Here is a 12412-nt window from a genome sequence, read left to right on the forward strand (position 1 = left end):
CTTTAATCCCCATGCTGCTTGCTGTGGATAGGTTTCCTCTTCAGAGGACAGCAACTGTTTCCAGGTTGACTTCGTGTGACATGAGCTCCAGTGGTAACAAGTTTTAACTGTGGAGGAAGCAGCCTCAATAGTATGTCCATACACACTTCTTAGACAACTGCAGCGTAATCCACTTTTAAGTCCTGATGATCAGCGTGTTCTAAAGCCTCATATTTCAGCCAAAATATTAGGAAAATATTCAATTTCCTCTTTGCTAATATCCTGTGTGAACAACGACTTCATTAGCAAAAAAAAGGACGCATCTCACTGGCATAATTTTTCATGTTTGCGTAAGGGGAGGGTCAATTTGGAGTCCTTAGTGCAGTGGAAATAAAGCATCCTCCTTCATTCCCATAATGTTTATGTTTATTGAAAAGGACCTTGGTGAAAGCATTCCTGTGCAAATCCACATTTGATTGATACATGGACTTTCTTTTCCTGCTGCTGTCTAGGTGTGGCAATGTGGAGGGAGTATGGAAGTCCTCCCCTGTGCCAGAGTGGCTCACATCGAGCGCACGAAGAAGCCCTACAACAATGACATTGATTACTACGCTAAGCGCAATGCCCTGCGGGCTGCTGAGGTGTGGATGGATGAATACAAATCCCATGTCTACATGGCCTGGAACATTCCCATGAACGTAAGTTTTTCTCCGTCTTAGATCACTCCCTCCCTCAGTCCCTGAGCTCCCTTCGCCCCCTCTCTTCCCTTCTCACTTGCTCATTCAGACACGCAGCCCAGTCCTCCGGAGACACTCGTCAATAGAAATTCAAAATTCAGATTTCATCCCACTTGACCTTCACACTGGCAGCAGAGCAAAGGCAGAGCGAGGAAGCAGTGGATTCTCACTCCAAACAGACAAGGGGTGCACCAAGTGAAAGAGAGGAGCCTGCTGACTGTCCAATCAGTCTATTTCCAAACACATCACTTTAGCTTAATTGCTTTCAAGGGTCTTTTGAGATGCGCAGCAAAAGAATAAACAGCTACTTTCATTAATAAAAAGTTTGATATTGAATCCTAATTGCCTCGTCAGCCACGTAGAATGACATGATTGTCAGCGAAGGATGTCAGCGATGGCCTCTGAATGCTCTCCAAAACGACACTGCTGATCATAACAAAATAATAAACGGTTGTGCAGCAGTCACACACAGGTCTAATACGCTGCTTGTGCCTGCATGCTGTTTAGAAATTTGGCACAAACATCATTACATGAGTACTCATTAAGTTCAGGTAGGATGTGCCAACTGCGGAAATATTGTAACCCATGTGTGTTTATGTGTGCAGCATAGAGGGCATGTTGGGGAGGAGGGAGGGGGGGCAACTTTGACAAACTAGCCAATCAGGCCACATCCCCTCTCCAGTGCAATTACAAACACAGTGGTATGGCACGTTATTACCCCAGCTGTCCTGTGGCGCAGAGTTATTTTGTGTACAGTACAAGGACCTAACGCTACGATTATTCCATCTACCTCCCTCCTTCCCTTCAAACCCGCCCATACACATAATCACAGATTCTTGTTATTGTCTGGGGTACCTACTGAGAGCACAATTACTTTGGTGGGGGAAGGTTTCATGATTCACCACAGCAGCCAGCCCCAAGTCCAAATACTGAACAACATCTCAGTGAAATTGAATGCATTTGTTATTGTTGCTTTATGGTAAAAGAAAAGTGGACATCCAACGAGAATTCCTTAATAACAGATGTTGAAAGCAAGTTCAGCAGCTGGCTGTAAAACTGAGGAGGATTTGCCTGGAAGCAGTGTCTGGTAATAAGACAACTGTGCGTGCGTTTGTGTGTCTCTGTGTGTGTGTGTGTGTGTGTGTGTGTGTGTGTGTGTGTGTGTGCCTTTGCACCAATTTCAATGTAAGGCAGTCGTTCTTTCATATGTATGCAGAGTATATTTTCTATGGCTATACAGGGTAAGTGATTACTTGCATATTCATGTACATTTAAGCCGTGTGCTGCACTTACTGATATGGACTTTGTGTGTGTGTGTGCGCGTGTGTGCATGCGCGCATGCATGCATCAGGGTCAAGCCTCTGTACAACGCAGTGCAGCCATTGGGTATTCCCGTAATCAATCTGGGAAGCCACCTCCATAATGCAGGCAGGGCCATGAGGGCTCATAATTAAGCAGCTGATTAGAATTTGCTCAGCACAGATCATGTCTAATGAAAGAACAATGAAGGTCCCACATGACAGGCGCATCTATCCATCTCTTAACTAAATGCTTGTTGAGTCCTCTCAGCACCTCAACACTCTTACGTCTTCCATTTCTCCAGCAGCTAGTACTCTCACTTGGTTCTTAAGTAAAGTGCCCCCTGGCTAAGAGGGTTTTTTCATCTTTGCTTTGCACTATTTGTTGACAGAACCCTGGAGTAGATTTCGGGGATGTCTCGGAGCGCTTGGCCTTAAGGAAGAGGCTGCAGTGTCGGAGTTTTCGCTGGTACCTTGAACACGTCTACCCAGAGATGCGGATCTACAACAACACCATCACATACGGCGAGGTGAGAAAGATACTTGCTAACAGGATTATTGGAAATCGTCAGCATGTTAATTTTTCTATATCATCCTCTGTAATTCTATTACAGCGCTGCGGTTTAGAGAGGATGCAAACACTGAGACAGTTAATTTGATTCCACAGATGATAAATACAGAAAATGAGTAAGAACTTATTAATTTGGGAGCTGTGCATTATCGGGGTCTTTTTTGAGGAACACTTCCTTGCAACACAGATGTCAGCAGCTGCATGAGATCCGCTTTAGTTTGTACAAATTAAATGCAAACTGAAACATGCAGATACGATTGAGCAACATCACAGTGACAGGCTCACACCCTCCACATCAAAATATACCAAAAAACAAATCACAGCAAATTCACTGTAGACAGGAAGGTAAAGGTATCTTGTTGCTATAGCAATGCAGCATCACCACACAGGATTAGATGCAATTTCCTCGCAATGAGTTTTAATTAAACACTTATTAGTTTTCCATTCCAACTTGATTGTTTTGGGCTTGGCTGCTCGCTGAGCACAGTGGGGGAGGAAACAGGATTATGACAGGTTGAAGAACTGAACACACTCCAGTGTCAGACACTATTTGAAGGTTTGCTCAAACGCGCCGTTTTTCATCATATCAATTTCAACAATGGAACACAGAGGAAAATCAATATGCTGTCCAAATGCAATGTTTGAATACATCAAAATTATCCTCAAAATTCATCAGAGTTGAATGAATTTACTCCCTCCTCTGTTTCCCCTGCCGCCTGTTTTGGCTCTGGCACCCAGTTAATGGATTCCTCAGAGCGGCAGCCACTTAAGTGGCACTATTTCAGATCTGTCTACAAGCCTTGTGTTGCCACACAGCCACCGCGGCAGAAGTGAGTCTCATCTGTCACTGAGCATCAGCGCCGTGCTTGGCCATGCTGACCAGACCAGCCGAGTGGAACCTTCCCTGACAACAGCACATGATAAATATGTCACAACCTGGAAATGAAGCTGTACGCATTCAAATCACACAGAACCGAAGCTCACGCTCAATGCACACCACCATCTGGAGGCCTGGAGGGAGAGACAGAACTGGGCCTGGTCACTGCATGATGATATCCTATCATGGCCAGTTCATCACTTTGAGATGCTGTGAGATTCTGCTGTGTGAGCAAGTCACAACAGGTCTGGTAGACAGGAGGCGATGCGACATGCATGCACAAATTTATTTGCTTTCAGACCGCAGCATCCAGTTGGCAGGAAGTACTTTTTGACAGGAAAATTCTTTTTCTCAAACACTCCTTTAATCCGTGCTATGGTTAGACTGATATAAGCTTCTCGACTGTATTTTTGACCACGTGTCAAATATTTTAAATGTACACGATTTGTGGTTAACCCATGTCATGCTTATGAAATAGCTTTTTGTGCCTTGCTGCTCCTTAACAAAGAATGAGGCAGATTTTTATCAAGCTGACACTCCTGAAGCTAATGAGAGAAATGAGAACAATTATTGTCCATTTTATAATTAATGCAACATTGCAACATTTTGGGAAATATGCTTACTCGCTCTCTTGCCATCAGTTAGATGAGAAAATCAATACCACTCTACCGACCAGCACCTCTAATTAACATGTTAGATCTTGTTTGTTTCACGTGTGCCTAAGTGAAAAACAAGTTGCAGCTTTTCAGGCAGTGCTGTGCGGGTCTATGTCTTGGCAGGGCAGGGACTTCATAGCGAAATTAAATAAAATGTGTTAATTAGTGATCTTATTTAGCTATATTGAGCCACTTAATTAGGTAGGCTTCAGCTTCAAACAGTATTTAATGAACAGGTAGGAAAATGGTCCGCATCTTCTCATCCACTGCACTCCAGTGCTGCCCCAGTCTGTCCCCCGCAACAAACCAGGTGAGGAAAGAACTCAAGAGGATCAAGGCGAGAAAAGCTCAAGACTCAAGGCTTCTCAAGTCCTGTGCAGACTGTTTGAACAAAACAGTTGAGCACATCTTCAACCCGAGCGTGAAGCTGAGGACAGTGCTACAGCTGTGGAAAACAAAATGTGTGACACCAGTGGCAAAAACTCTGCACCCCAGGGACCTCAACAACTACAGGCCACTGACATCACATATGATGAAGACCCCAGAGAGGCAGGGGTCACTTCTGAGGAGATTTTTTGACTCTGTGGTGGCACCAGCCATCTTTCTATGGAGTGTCTTCTGTGGCAGCGGCATCTTGACTGCTGACAGGAAGAGACTTCACAGACTGGTTAAGAAGGGCAGCATTGACCTGCGATGCTCCCTCCACCCAGTGGAGGTGGTAAGAGAAAGGAGGATGATGGCTAAGCTCTTATCCCTGATGGAGAACATGTCCCACCCCATGCAGGACACTACTGATAGCACTGGGCAGCTCCTTCAGTGACAGGCTGCGTCACCTGCAGCGTGTGAAGGAGAGATACTGCAGGTCCTTCTTTCCTTCCTGCTGCTGTCAGACTTTACTATCAACACTGCTCCCAGCAGACCACACACAGCAAAACTGATCTACAATATCAATGTATACTAAATTGGCAATATCAATATTTCTTACGTGCAGTAATGTGAATTCAACCATTGTCTGTTTAAGTTATTATATTGTTTACTTATCTGTCACATCTTGCTTTTTTAAATAATGCTTCCTACTATTACTCTATCCCGTTTGCTGTTGTCACACAGCAGATTTCCCAGCTGTGGGATTAATAAAGGATTATCTTATTTTACCTCTTGGCTAGATGAATAAGCATATTTTCCAATGCTTGAACAAACTGTAATTTTGATGGCCATGTAGTGTACCTGCCCTCTACTGTCCTTGAAGCTTCTCTCTTGTCTCTTCCTAACTCCTACCATAATCTGTTCTTTAAACTTTCAAGTACCAGCAACTCCTCTGCTGTCTTGCAGGTGAGGAACAGCAAAGCTAGCGGCTACTGCCTGGACCAGGGCTCCGAGGACGACGACAAAGCCATCCTGTACCCCTGCCACGGCATGTCCTCCCAGGTCAGACAAGACCCATGAACTGCTTGTGTGTCCATGTTCATTAAGCAGTCATGTTCATCGGACACTCAGTCAATAATGCAATTAAACTGTCAGTCACTCAGTGTTTTTGTGTTGACTCTTCCAAAATAAGATCAAATGTATGGATTACCTGGTGGAAAAAACAGATATTCCTTCTTGAATGTACAGATCAGCATATTCTGCATTTTAATACTCTCCTCAGGATGATGTGGTGTAATAACTCTCCTCTTTAAGCCCCTAGAAGTTAAATCACATTTTATTCAATAAGTGGTGGTAGCAACAGCTCTACAGAGAGAAATATGTGTGCCTGATTGCTTCTCATTAACAGAACTATCGACTGACACACTCACATTTGAAGCTTTTATGTGAACAGCTAAAATGGTGCGTCAAGATACACTGAGGGCAGATTATATTACAACATAAATCAGCAGTGAAGTAGTTTGAATAAATTGTAAATACAGTGAATTGTAAATGTACATTTGAGAGTTTCATAAATTGAAGTAAACCTGTTTTAAACCTGATTCAATCAGGACACATATTCTACTTGAAAAAGTACTCGGTTTGAAAAGTAATAACCTACCGAAGATTTTTGTCAGGATACTCGTGGATGGAGAATTAACAACGTGGTTTTAGTGGGTTTCTGTTCAGAGAGGAACATGACAGGGCTGCCTCTTGCCTTCTGTCACAGTAAATTAGCACTTGTCATAAATGTGAAAACGTCGGTAAACATGCTCAATTACAGCGGTGTCCAATCTGCATTTAAAGTGAAATGGACAAAATAAGGAATCACAGTATGCAGTTGAATATACAGAGTTCAACACAGAAATTGCCCTGAATCAGAATCAATGAGGAGCTGTAGAGAATATTGTGTCAGTGAATAAGTAATCTGATCGAAAGCTGTTTATTTCATGAACAAGCAATGTCTTTGTGCCCTTTATTATTCTTAATCTATCCTTACTTCTCATGCTGCAACATAGCGTGGGCGAGCACATTTCCACAACTCGTCATAAAACATTGCTGCTCCAAAAACACTTTGTTAGACTGCAACCCACTTAAATCCTTTCACTCCACCGGCTGCTCTTTTTCTGGAACTCAACTCCTTACAATTTATGTAAAGATGTGCTTTTAAATACCAGACGAAATCCAAAAATGGGAATCTGCCAGATTATTTCAAAACTAACTCACAGATTCATTCTCATTTAACCATTAAATCATCAAATCTTCATCTTCTCAAATATCTGACAACCAGAAATCCATTTTAACACACAAGACGCAGGGGTTCCTCTCAGGTGGGACTTCTTCATTCAGTTAAAATGACATCTTTCTTAAGGTTTAATAGCAGTGACAGTAGTACCATAGAAATGACAATCGAGCAAGGCATCACCAGCAGCTTTATTTGAGCTGCTCAGTAGGAAAACTGGGCCACTCCGAGGTGAGAGTGCATGTAGTTATATGACTATGCAGTCAGATGCTGATGAAAAAAATGTGTGCTCAGCATAATAATTGACTTGAACAGATACCAGGACAAATGGCACTGTGAGTGGGAGGCTGTCGTCCTGTGTTTGTGCCTATTTTCCTTTTTGTGCTGTGGAATAAGAGACAAGCCTGAAGACGGCAAATCATTCAAATTCTATTCATGCATCACTTTTTTTTTTTTTTTATTATATTTCCCACCTTTCTCTTGCAGGTGAGTGACATGTTCATTATCTGTCATTTGAGGGAGCAGGAGGCCAGCAGCTCACCAGCCTCTCGTCTTTTGTTCTATAGCGAGAGCTCACTGGGGTCCAGTAATGTAAAGCTTCACTGCCTCTTTTAATCCTGATCCCCCGGGGAAACAAACAAATGGAGATGAATTTTGTGTCTTTGTATCATTAGATTACAGTGATGACTGACATTACGGTGAGCGGGCCGAATTTAATTTCGTGGCACAATGTGATTTTGCATTCCTTTTTACCATTGCCCCTTTTACTTATGAAAAAATATAATTGGCCAGAATAAATCTTTATTGTAGTTCTGATGAATGAGTCTCTCTCTGCTGGCTCTCCCAGTGGAAATCTAAATCATGGATAATGTCTCACCTCTGTCCGATGCAGTGAAAGCACGGCGGAGGAGCTGCATCATTGTTCATACTCACATACACACATCTTGCAGTAGTCTGCTAAAGTAAAATATGCCTCCTCGCTTCCTTTCTGATGGGCATTTCAATGGTAAACCATGGAAAAACAATATTGGTACAGAAAAAAAAATGAAAAGAAGGCCGTGATAGGATTACTGTGCCCTAGTAATCCTGCGTTTCCTGCATAAACAGGCAGAACATTGACCAGTCTGGGGTATGTGGAGGTGTGTGTGGTTATTTTGTAGCAGCCTGGTGTCGCTTGATGAAGGCAAACACAGTAGATGGACATGTGTAATCGTAGTGCTCTTTCCTGATGACAGGATGTTAGAATGCACACCACTTCACTAACATTCCTGCTTGAACTGCATTAAATGGGGTGTTTAAAGTGCTTTATTTACAGTTTAAGTGTTGCTATTTTATTGCTGCACATTTACATTAACTATTTATTTAGCTGCCATTGTGCTTCTGAGACATCTACTCTCAGTGCAGCATCTTTCTTTTCACCTAAAAAGGGCCTTCGGGCTCAAAATCAAACTTCCTGGATTTACTCTTACAAAGAATCCCAACTATGTGTAGTGCACTTGGGTGTGCATGGTGCTGATGGACACCTTCTGCACTGCTTATACTGTGGGGCCTCTTAAATCAGCCCTTTAGAGGTTTGTGTAGAGGTTGGAAGCTCACTCAAATTCCCATGCTAAGCTGTGGTACCATATAGAGCAGATCTGTGCAGGGTCCAGAGCTGAGGCCCCAAATCAAGCCCTGTTTAAGACGTTTGCCATAATCTGTGGCATAAACTTACTCCTGGTGGAGCAAGGTACAGGAAAGGTACAAATGTGGAGATTACAACCCAATACAACGTACAAACACTCCATCTTATATTTACATTGTCACAGCGTAGCACCATTAATGAGCTAATTAAGAAACTTGTGATTAGCTTGACCTCCAAATACTGGCTGCAAAACTTTTGCGACGGCAGGAAGGCAATGAAGCATCTAATGTTGCTGCAAGAGGCACAGGTTAATTGGCCCAGCAGAATCATTTCCTTGCGTTAATTATTTGTTATGGTCCCATTTTAAATGTATTAGCGTATAAAAGGCTGCCAGACCGAGCTGTAAACAGGTATTAGTGGGGATTATATGGGGTTTTCTTATGCCCGGTTGTAGTTTACACCATGGATAATTCATTTTAGAGCCTTCTAACCCCACAATCAAGCTGTCTGTCATAATGACCTTTAGTCTGCCACCTGGAGTATGTGTTTATGTAGATTTCTTAGTCCAAAGAATTGTCCTTATCAGCGTGCTTATGACCAACCCAACCAGCTCCAGTGAACCTTGAGTGATGCTCAAAGTGGTGCTTCATTCTTTTCCTGTTTGTTCCAAGTGGCTCTTTAAGGCAGAACATTGGATTAAAAACCACCTGCCTTCTCTCTTCTCACAAGGAGCAGCACCCACACAGACCACTTACTGCAGCTCCACTTTCTCCATCCATGTTCCAACAGTACTCCACTTGGTTTACAGAGATGTTTACGTGTTAAAATTGTAAAAAAAAAAAAAAAATGTCCACAGTAACAGGTCTTTATGCTGTTGCATTTGAAGTTTCACCAGATTCATTGACAGGTTTGTAGAGGTGGTAGTCACAAGAACCTGCTTTTGCAGTGGGCTCAGAAACTTACTGATATTTCATCTCAATTTTTCAGTCAAGCCCTTTGAAAAATCTGTTCTTAAGAAATTCAGAAGAAAAATCACACACCCAGGAAAGGTTATAGCATGTTTTTGCATCATTAAAGCATTAAAATCCATTGTATATAAGTCTGCTTTTCAGCAATCTGGATTGAGAGGATTTCTGTTACATTGATTCTCCCAGGACTAACATAAGATAGCTTCCTTGCCTGAGCTTTAGCAGAAGACAGCATGTGCATGTGTTATTCAGGACAGTCATGAATGTGTGTTCCTCTCAAAGCAGGGCTGCTGTTGTACTAAAGACCTCCCTATCTTTGGCATCTCATTTTTCAGAGAGGATCACTCGCATAAATAATAAATGCTATCTCTACTGTATCCTTACGTAATAGATACTTATCGTCACAGAGCCTTTCATGTGCAGGATTAAACAGTGAGGGATCAAGTTTTGGTTTGGGGAAATACTGCAGCATTAACAAGCTGCAGACTGTGGTTTCCGTGCAGTGCAGTTCACTGCAATATTCTATAATCTTACATTTTTGAATGTAGGAAGTGGTTTAGTTTTCCATATTTGAGTTAAAAAAAATGAATCAAGACCTAAATCTGGCTTTTTGATATACATTCTTATATTCTCATATAGAAATATTGTGCCATAGAAATTTTGAATTTCTGTGAATAAGATGGTGCCACCTGGTGGGATAGCCACAGCTAAGACTAAATTTACTTTGATTTTTTCCTACCTGGAAAGGCAAAAAAAAAAAAAAAAAAATTGATTAAATGAACATGTCTCTTTAAATGACACATTTAAATGTATTGATTTCTAAATTAAAGTATTGCATTGATTTCAGTATAGATAGAACAGATGGACATACTGGCAGACACCTTGTTTCCTGAGCACATTTTGCTGATAGATATTGCATTTTCCCCTTACATTCGGCAAGGATTATCTGAAGGCTGCATTTTCTATGTAGTTTTCAGGTTCTATGGGAATTATTACTTGTGTAAAATAATTATCTTAAAGGAGTGTAAAATGAACGCATTCCAACCTTTCTATATGTCACGCAGTCTGCAACAGGCCTGAAAACCTTAAACCCCTTTTTTTCCCGTCTTGCTCTGACAGAGCAGCTGAACAGCATCACTGCGAACCACAGTCAATTTTCTCATCGAGGCACACGAGCACAGACAGCTTGTGCTTTCCATTGATGTTAAGTGTTTGTTTGTTGAAGCCATGATTGCTGCTGCAGCATGTGAGTCCAGAAGTCTAACACATTGGTTATCTCTTTGTCGCAGCTCGCTCGGTACTCTACAGAGGGGCTTCTCCAGCTTGGACCCCTGGGGTCAACCACCTTCCTGCCTGACACAAAATGCCTCGTTGATGATGGCAGGGGACGGACACCCAGACTGAAAAAATGTGACGCCGTTTCAAGGATCTCCCAGAGGCTTTGGGACTTTACACAGGTAAAAGGAAAAGACATGATCTGATCCCTTGGTCACTGGGTCAACACACCAAATGTAATAAAATAAGACAGTGACCCATATTTTTCTGGACGCTTGATCACTGTCATTTCGGCCATAACCACAGATATTAGAATACGGGATTTATTGTATGATTGAGCTTTTTGTGTTGCAGCCATCTGTTTTTCTTGAAGGCCATTGTGTAAATTCAGTCACATTTGCATTGTTTTTGTTGCAGAATGGTCCAATCATCAGCAGGGACACTGGTCGATGCTTGGAGGTTGAAATGTCAAAAGATGCCAACTTTGGCCTTCGCCTGGTGGTCCAGAGATGCTCTGGTCAGAAGTGGATGATACGAAACTGGATCAAGCATCCCAGGCACTGAAGCCAGAGAACAACCTCTGAGACAGTTTGGGCAGTGTTTCAAGTCGCGGTTGGATGTCAAATGTTGGACAGTTCAGAGAGGAGCGGGCACTGGTGGTGTTAGTGTGTGGTATTTCACACTACAGACTGCACTCGGCTTCCCTAAGGCCATGGAGCTTTCCAACGCTGAGTCTTAAAGAAGGATATGATCACGTTTTCGACTGAGCTGCGCGTTCCCAGAGACCTTACGGCAAGCTGCGCTGTTTGCAATGGCCCACATTTCTGACATTCAGCTCCATGTATAGAACAGAGAAACAAGAGACCTGAGTGCAGCCCCTGAAGGTGGCTCGAGATCCGAGTAATTCTTTTCTTTCTACTGTAAACTAAACTATCAGATCTTTGGAGATGAGAGATTTTGTGTGTGTGTGTGTGTGTGTGTGTGTGTGTGTGTGTGTGAGTGCTTTGTTTTTTCTGAGTGCATTTCAGCAAATCTAAAGATATGATTGCTGTCAATTGCCACATCAAAATGATTATTTTGGGCTGTCATTTGGAAAGCTCTTTTGGACATATTGTGCTGCCCTGGCAATACATGTAATAGGCTTCAAAGGGGCTGCCCATCATATGATCGGGAGGCTTTTCACCTGCACTCACACAAACCACTACAGTTCTTTGTTTCTTTGGACTGTATTGCTCTCAGTGGACAGGAGCAATCATGTGCCTTTTTTTCCTCATTTTTCTGCTTAATCTGACCGGGGAATGTCAGTCCCAAAAGCATGTACAAAATTATTTGAAAATGATTAATATATAAAACAATGTATAAAACAGTCTAATGATAGTAATATATTGTAAAAAGTGAAAAATTGATATCCGTCCTCTGATAACAATTAGGATAATAAAATCATTTTTATGATGAGCCGCCTCTCCGTCTTTCTCTTCCCAAGCATTTTTGCCACTGATGTCAATTCAAAGAATTCAGTGTAGACTTTCGGTGTGTGTACTTGGCTGTCGGTTACATAAAAACTACACATTTTCTTTTGTGCTATTGTAAAGCCAGTTGCTAACAGCACCAGAACAATTGCCTGTCTTTTGTTTTGCCTGCACTTGCAACCACCTCAAGCCTCTATCAGGTTTCTGGCCCTGTGTACTGTGATTGTTCCAAGCCGCCCACTGTATAGCAGGTCTGCAGAAAGCACTGAAAGCTTTCCAATTATTTTACCCAGAAAGAAACTTCTTTACTT

The 12412-nt window shown here is 42.3% G+C and overlaps 1 protein-coding gene across 1 annotated transcript in view; it reads left to right on the plus strand.

Moving 5' to 3' along the window:
• The window catches only part of galnt9 (polypeptide N-acetylgalactosaminyltransferase 9), an 87208-nt gene extending 75121 nt beyond the window's left edge, over positions 1-12087 (plus strand). The window contains exons 7-11 of the mRNA XM_076729947.1: positions 492-677; positions 2407-2544; positions 5451-5546; positions 10647-10814; positions 11050-12087. Coding sequence (XP_076586062.1) covers positions 492-677; positions 2407-2544; positions 5451-5546; positions 10647-10814; positions 11050-11196 — 735 coding nt within the window. The 3' untranslated portion in view covers positions 11197-12087. The remainder of the gene's footprint in view (positions 1-491; positions 678-2406; positions 2545-5450; positions 5547-10646; positions 10815-11049) is intronic.
• The last annotated feature ends 325 nt before the right edge of the window (positions 12088-12412 follow it).

This window comes from Chaetodon auriga, chromosome 5, assembly GCF_051107435.1.
Source record: "Chaetodon auriga isolate fChaAug3 chromosome 5, fChaAug3.hap1, whole genome shotgun sequence".
Lineage (NCBI taxonomy): Eukaryota > Metazoa > Chordata > Actinopteri > Chaetodontiformes > Chaetodontidae > Chaetodon > Chaetodon auriga.